Source organism: Oryza glaberrima, chromosome 10, assembly GCF_000147395.1.
Source record: "Oryza glaberrima chromosome 10, OglaRS2, whole genome shotgun sequence".
NCBI lineage: Eukaryota > Viridiplantae > Streptophyta > Magnoliopsida > Poales > Poaceae > Oryza > Oryza glaberrima.
This window is the reverse complement of record NC_068335.1, coordinates 15,424,742-15,432,782: the sequence shown is the minus strand read 5'-3', so window position 1 is coordinate 15,432,782 and position 8,041 is coordinate 15,424,742. Positions and strand designations below refer to the sequence as shown.

Below are 8,041 nucleotides of genomic sequence, written 5' to 3'. Positions count from 1 at the left end.
ATTTACAAATACCTAAAATTTGATATTAAAATAATTAACAACTAACACGTATATAAAATACTATCGGAGAATGAACTCCTCCACCAGGGAACCGTGAGGCCCCCCTTTGTGAGTTCGGCCGAGGGCAGCGGGTGAGATTCGAGGGCTTGGTGAGCGGAGCTGTGTGATCTTGAGGGGGTTAGGCCCCTCCAAAACGATGAGATAAAAGAGGTTTATACAGGTTTGAGCCGCTGAGAAGCGTAATACCCTACTCCTGTGTATGATTGATTGAATGTAGAACACAAGTGCTTGGGGTTGCGAGACCCAAGCGCCCGTTCGCTCGGAAGTCCCCCTCCCCCTTCCTCTCCACCACTAGGCCTGGACCTCCTTTTATACCTCAAGGGGTTACCACATGGGCCCAACAACCTAACCTAGCTCCGGTGGAGAAGTATTATAATCTTTGCATTAAATGCATGTCTTGTCTCTTGACTTGGGAAGCCAAACATACGTCGTCTTGATGATGGGGCCTGTCATATCTTGCCGCCTGACACGGGGGGTGCCCTTGTCAGTCACCATTTAATGGGTGAAGACTTCTGGGCTCCTATTACACCGGGAAACGGGAGCCTTGCTTTGACCAGAGCGGGAGGACCGACTCCGGTTGGGATAAGAGGATGAGAACCTCTCACCATCATTATTTGATGGGATATGTCGGACTGCACGTCGCCTGACACACGCGATGGTGCGCCTGACATCTTGGGTCCCATCAGTCATTCGACCGGTCACAGACTGGTTGAGTGCACTGCACACCACATTAAATGCGGCGTGGCGTGACCGCTCGGGACGCCATAAATGTGGGTAGGTGGGCACCTGGAGGCGGACATCTAACCCACCGTACGTGGTGACCTAGAGAGGGGGTCGGGGGAGCCCGACCCCTAGTCACGGGAGGGGGCGGTCGCTGCCCGACCTCGGGCCCGATCCCCCCTCGGGGGGAGCCACGTGGCGCCTGGGGCGGCCTTCTCCCTCTAGTCTCGGCCAGGGAGTGGCCGCCGCCCTACCTCAGGCCCGACCCCCGTCGGGGGAGGGCCGCGTGGCATTGGAGGGCAGCCTCCTCCATCCAGTCTCTGGGAAGGAGTGGCCGCCACCCTACCTCGGGCCTGACTCCCCTCAGGGGAGGGCCACGTGGCATCGGGGGGCAGCCTCCTCTGACTAGTCTTTGGGGAAAGAGTGGCCACCGCCCTACCTCGGGGCTGACTCCCCTCGGGGGAGGGCCACGTGGCATCGGGGAGCAGCCTCCTCCGACTAGTCTTTGGGGAAGGAGTGGCCGCTACCCCACCTCGGGCCTGACTCCCCTCGGGGGAGGGCCACGTGGCATCGGGGAGCGGCCTCCTCCCTCTAAACCTGATACCCCCGGGCCCATATCACCGACAAATATAATATGAATATTACACATTAGTAGTTTCATAAAATTAGTATAAAATTTAAAATTATGTTGTCATTTTAATATATTTGAACAATACATTGAGAAAACATATATACTATTATATGAAAAAAATACAATGATGCTAGCCGCACAATCTGCGCGGGCCACCATGCTAGTTAGTAGATATTATATCAGCATATATGGACTTCTAAATCAACATGCCAGTCAGTTAAACCACCATCAAAACAGCAAAACAGGTCACGCACGAGGGCAGCCGCACTGATGGGCGATAGACCAGCTGCACCAGCAGCATACATGGGCCTGAACGGGACTTCTATGGACATGGACAGGAAGTCCGGAACGGGATTATGCGGCCCATTTTTTCCTAGATTGGGCAGATTTGGGCTTGGAGGCCAGAAAGGCTAGGATGGTGGTGCGCCTCTTGTGGGCTTCGTTGCTGCAGTCAGTGCCTCACTGGTGTTCGCTTTCAGTTATTCTGTACGGATGGAGTGAATTTCCCAGTCACGTTTCTGTTTTTTTTCCTCCCTGCTGTTCCAGTCCTTCATTATTCGGGTTCGGGACACTGATGTTGTTGAATGGTGTTGGTTTTTTATATTTGTTCCTTCGTTTTCCTTCACCCTGAGAACTAAAATTCTATCTCTCACGGATTATTTTTGACGAGGCTTTTTACGGTCCAAAGATGACTATCTTTTGTAACAGGCCACTCGTCTCTATCATGGATAGCTCGATAGGGATGCCTGGTTCTGTACTATTGAGTTGTACTAGACCATAAAAGGAAAATGAATACCACAAGTAACAAAGTTTATCCGGAAGAAAATCTAAAGTACAGGTTAGAAATTTAATTCTCTAAATAAAAGAAACTAAACCCGAAGAAAAACTTCAAAATCAGGCCTCGCAAAAAAAAAAAAGCATATCAAACCCGTTGTGTCCTATAGGCTATAGCTAGCTAGTGCTAAATCGGGCCATCAGTACGGTCGATTGGCGAGAGGCCAGACAAATGACAATATGGCGGGTACACTAAATTAACCCAGACATTAGTACGGCGTTAATTAACCATGAACCCTAATTAATCCACCCAACACGATTCTTGCCAAATGATGTGGCCATGCAAACGCATGTACGGCCGGCCCCCAACACGGCAAAACCCCATGTGCCCACGTCGCTGGCTCTCTCGTGGCCTCATGTGTCTCTCAATACTCTCATCCCGTTTCATTATCCCACCAGAATTCTTCCGCGATCACTTGTTAATTCGCCATTTGGGAGCACTCATTCCACAACAACACATTAACTATCTGCCCATGCAATTATCTGCGCAGGGCCGTCTAAGCTAGCTAGCTAACCTCTCAAGTCTCAATTAGCTACCAACCTAGCTAAGAACATGCCGGTGATAGCAATGTCCTATACTGCAAACGAGTTGCTGAATCCTGTACATTAATTTAGATTCTGATCAACAAATTTTTCTTGGCAATGAGGGTTTTGTTTTTCCATGGCTTTGACATGGAGCTAGCTAGCTCTGCATGAGTATACTTTGCATGTGGGAGCTGAGCTAGCAACTGGGATGCCGCCGTGCAATCATCGACCAAACCAATCAACTCCCCTGTATTCCCTGCCAACGACCATCATTCCCTCTGCCTCCCCTGCAGCTCATCCCCGTCTTATATAGCCCGTACTTGCATGTTTCCTCTTCACAATCTTCCATTGGTCCATCAAAAATTCATAACCTTAGCTAGCTAGCTCAATCCCCTTTGTCTCTACTCTTGTCAAGTTCTTGACAGACACTAGCAGCAAAACCGCAGACCGGCGATGATGGTGATCAGGTTCTTCGCCGTCCTGGCGGCGGCGCTGTGCATCACGTCGGCCTCGGCTGCGGCGGCGGCGGCGGCGGGCGGCTGGGTGAGCGGGACGGCGACGTTCTACGGCGGGAAGGACGCGTCGGGGACGATGGGCGGGGCGTGCGGGTACGGGAACCTGTACACGCAGGGGTACGGCGTGTACAACGCGGCGCTGAGCACGGCGCTGTTCAACGGCGGCGCGTCGTGCGGGCAGTGCTACCTCATCATGTGCGACGCCTCCAAGACCCCCGAGTGGTGCAAGGCCGGCACCGCCGTCACCATCACCGCCACCAACCTCTGCCCCCCCAACTGGGCCCTCGCCAACGACGACGGCGGCTGGTGCAACCCGCCCCGCCCCCACTTCGACATGGCCCAGCCCGCCTGGGAGACCATCGGCATCTACCGCGCCGGCATCGTCCCCGTCCTCTACCAACAGTAAGACACACCATAATATACCTTCTACGGTACTCTCTACTGGTAGTATTAGACATCAGATTTAACTTTTCGGTTTGACTGATTGTATCGAAGGCCACCAATAGACTGAAATTCACGAAAAATTAAAAATTCCGGCTAAAATAATATTGTATCGAAGGGATCCGGAATTTCTGAAATCTCAAAAATTTCAGTCTGAATTTTCCAACCCGTTAACGATGATGACTAAGGTCAAAATGTTATTATTACTAGGGTGAAGTGCTGGAGGCAGGGAGGGGTGAGGTTCACAGTCTCCGGGTTCAACTACTTCGAGCTGGTGCTCATCACCAACGTCGCCGGCAGCGGGTCGGTGCAGGCGATGTCGGTGAAGGGGAGCAAGACGGGGTGGATACCGCTGGCGAGGAACTGGGGCGCGAACTGGCAGTGCAACTCGGCGCTCGTCGGGCAGGCGCTGTCGTTCCGGGTCACCTCCACCGGCGGCCAGACGCTGCAGATCAACAGCGTCGTGCCGGAGTGGTGGGAGTTCGGGACGACCTTCACCAGCAACCAGCAGTTCGACTACTGATTAATTTGATTGTTGGTTAATTAATTAGCAGCGAAAATTGTGTATTAGTAAGGAACACGCATGTGCCTGCATGCTGCCGCCTGGCTCTGGTAAATTTATAATCCTTCGGTTGACTTGATGGTTGTGTGTGTAATGTGGGCTGATCTGGATTTTGATCTGTAATTGGGATTTTCAGATATGTTTTTCTTGTTTGTTTTTGCTGGTTTATGTTATTATGTACTACATGTACATCAATTGTCAACTGAGTTAATATGATTGGCATATGTGTGTTGAATTGATTCACCATCCTAGTAGATCTCTCTCTCTAGAAACATTGTGTATAGCCATCAATTTGGAGCAAACAGTTTCTTACATGAACTGAATACTTGATAATTCCTAACAAAATTTATGACATTTTCAGAAATATACAGATGATAAACTACTACCTAAAAACGTGGTTTTCCCTACAAGCGAAATACTACATAATATTCGAGTACTAGAAGCAGTGATCGGTCGATGCAACAGGATATACACACACAAGCAAACAGCCATGAGGTCAAGTATTCACGCACATGTTGCCAACTGACGGTTCTTGACTTCTTGTTCAATCAGTTACCAAGTTCCAACGTAACTTAAATCTGATTAAATTCATGAAGTGAATTTTCAATATAACCTAGTTAAATTTAGTGGTAGGGTTAAACTAAATTGATTATTGTAGTACTTCGAAACAAAAATCAGATGCATTCATGTTTAAGTAAATTTCATAAAAACTAGTTTTGGGGCAAGCGTAATGTAAAATCTCAGGTATTGCAATTTGTTTCAAGAAACCACATGTTTGAACTCATGTTGAAAATATGGCTAACTGTAACTATCCCATACTATTTTTTACATTTATTATATATGTATAAATGCATTAGCCAAGTAGACAATATAAGTAGCTTGAATTTGGGGTTTCTTGAAACATTTCTTTCCTAAATATAAGGTTCCTTGAAATAAATTATAATACTTGATGTTTCGTGTTACTTATATCCTAAAACCTAAGGTTTCGTGAAATTTACTCTAATGTTCTGTGTGTTGGGCATGCTATTCACTCGTTGTCCGGCCTGTGGTGACAGCTAAGCTAGATTCGGCTAGAATTCGTCTGTCGGAGAAACGGTGGGATTTAAATGGGGGTGTGGTAGTTCAATCCATACTTAACTGATTATTTTAAGAAAAAAAATCAAACTATTTAAAATTTCTTCTTCAGTAGAAACATAATCCTAAGTTTTTTATAGCTAGAAAATTGAAGACATACGTCTGGAGAGCGTATACAGCATACTTGCCTCGTTAATAACATTTCATTAACTCATCTAATAAAAAATTACATGCATAGGCAATGGAATTAATAATAATTAACAAAATTAAGGAACAAATTAAGCATGAAGCTAACAGAGCAATTAATTAAGAACACCAACGAGCCGAAATCGTAGGCATCTTACGTCGCGCGCACCTCCGGGCTCCGGCATGCCAAGGATGTCATGGCGGCGGCGTGCATGCAGCTCCGTCAAAACCACGAGCACGCACGCACGCACGCACTCACCGTCGTCGTCCGGCCATGTTCCGGCCGTCCGTACGTCGCCGTGTATCAGTAGTCGAACTGCTTGGAGGTGGAGAACGTCTGGCCGAACTTCCACCCGGCCGGCGCGACGTCCTGGAACAGTATGTACTGGCCGCCGGTGGTGGTGACGCCGAAGCTGAGCGGCTGGCCGGCGAGCCCGGCGAGCGACTGCCAGTTGGCGCCCCAGTTGCGCGACATCTGGAGCCACCCGGTGCCGGCGCCCCTGACCGACACGGCGGCGACGGAGCCGCTGCCGGCGACGTTGGCGACGAGCACGAGCTCGAAGTGGTCGAAGCCGCCGACGGTGAAGCGGACGCCGCCGCGGCGCCAGCACCGGACGCGGCGGTAGAGCACCGGCACGATCCCGGCGCGGTAGACGCCGATCCGCTCCCACGCCGGCTGCGACATGTCGAAGTGCCGCCGCGGCGGGTTGCACCACCCGCCGCCGTCGCTGGGGAGGGCCCAGTTGGGCGGGCACAGGTTGGTGGCCGTCACGGTCACCGCGCCCCGCGGCTTGCACCACCGCCCGGCCTTGTCGGTGTCGCACACGATGAGGTAGCACTGCCCGCACGCCGCGCCGTCGTTGAACAGCGCCGTGCTCAGCGCCGCGTTCTCGAGGCCGTACCCTTGGTCGTACAGGTTCCCATACCCACACGCACCGCCTGCTCATGCATACCCATCGTGTTAGTTTATTTTTTTAAGGAAATTGTTATGCATACGACTTAACTGCTCAACTCATGTACGACTAAATTTAATCAATGGTTGTAAATAGCTACAATATATATAAACATGTTTCCCTTTAATTGATATATGGTTGTATACTTGTATATCTCTAGTTGTACAACTTGATAGTACATTTAGCAGTACTTTTTTTTATTAGTGTTGAAATTCATTTTTACTGATTGTTAAAATCATTTTTACTGATAATAATAACAGAATGTTATCAGCAGAGACTATTTTTTTTTTCATGAATGTGCAAAAGCCTTACACGTCAATATATTATAACAAGAGTAACGTATATCGGTACAAACCAAAATAGTTACTGGGGGGTATGGGGTACAATATGACACTAAATAGCTTGCTAAACGAGTACAACTCCTACGAAAAAAAGTGATAGAAACGAAACTAGACGTACTCATAATCTTTATGTGGGATATACGGTTCGCGCGGAGAACGAAAATGTTGGCTTACCCATGGTGCCGGAGCCGTCGTTTCCGCCGTAGAACGTGGCGGTGGCCGGAATCCAATCATCGGCGGCGGCGAGCGCCATGCGCGCCGCGAGGATGGTGCACAGAACCAGGAGGTTCTCAGCCATGGCGCCCATGGCGACGTTCAAACAACAGATCAGGCTGGAAGAGATCGACCTGAATAACTACAAGTTCTTGAATATTTTGATGTTGTTACTGAGTGCTAATGCGTGTTATCAATTGAGTGCTTATATAGAGGCAGGAAAGAGTGGGAGCTAACTGGATTAGCAGTTGATTAATTAACTAAACTAATTAATTACAGATTAGGCTATCATGATCGACGCTAAGGACAGGTTGTTTGGTGGAAATTAAGCTAGAGGGGAATGATGGTCTTGTCCTGTGTCAGAACACTCAATCCGTGTTCGATCGAAAGCACATGCAGATCGGTTAATTAATCACTAGTTAATTCAGTGATTAATTAAGCTAAGCTCCGAGGCATCTGACTTTGGAGAGGAGTGGAGAAATGTTCTGTTCCCTCGTTGGATCAGAGTAGGCTTCATGCCGGTGCTAACGTGCCAGTTGTAACGCCATGCTGGTTGTGGACTTGGAATTTGGTAGGAGAATTATATTTGGTGAGGCTGTGTGCCAATTTTCATCAGCGATCTCAACCGATTCTACCAACCAGGGTTTTACATTTCAGAATAAAAATGGGTTTAATTATAATTAGAGGGGCTGAAATTTCAGAATTTTCGAACAGAATTTTGAAATTTGAACAGATTTCACTTGATTTGATTTTTTTTGCTAAATTCAAATTAATTTTAAAAAAATTCAGTAACCCATGATTTTTGAAATTTACGTGTGAGATTGTGAATCATGCTAGTACCAAGTACCAACCAGTGGAGTTTTCTCTCTCTTTCAAGTATTGTTTGTTTTAGTACTGATTATATCCGGAGAGAGTACATTACTAATTTAATATAAGTACAGACTACAGTGCTCTCAAATAATGTGGCAATGTGCGCCGATATCTTT

The 8,041-nt window shown here is 48.2% G+C and overlaps 2 protein-coding genes across 2 annotated transcripts; one reads left to right on the top strand and one right to left on the bottom strand.

Annotated features, from left to right (window-relative positions):
- The first annotated feature begins 3,101 nt into the window (after nt 1-3,101).
- LOC127785766 (expansin-A28) lies at nt 3,102-4,524 on the top strand. The gene is made up of 2 exons (XM_052313162.1): nt 3,102-3,687; nt 3,937-4,524. The coding sequence occupies exons 1-2, from the start codon at nt 3,224-3,226 to the stop codon at nt 4,247-4,249; spliced, it is 777 nt and encodes a 258-aa protein (XP_052169122.1). The 5' UTR covers nt 3,102-3,223; the 3' UTR covers nt 4,250-4,524.
- A 985-nt stretch (nt 4,525-5,509) lies between these two features.
- LOC127785999 (putative expansin-A27) lies at nt 5,510-7,222 on the bottom strand. Its single transcript, XM_052313321.1, has 2 exons — nt 7,017-7,222; nt 5,510-6,487 (listed from the first exon to the last, which is right to left on the bottom strand). The coding sequence occupies exons 1-2, from the start codon at nt 7,147-7,149 to the stop codon at nt 5,853-5,855; spliced, it is 768 nt and encodes a 255-aa protein (XP_052169281.1). The 5' UTR covers nt 7,150-7,222; the 3' UTR covers nt 5,510-5,852.
- Between the last annotated feature and the right edge of the window lie 819 nt (nt 7,223-8,041).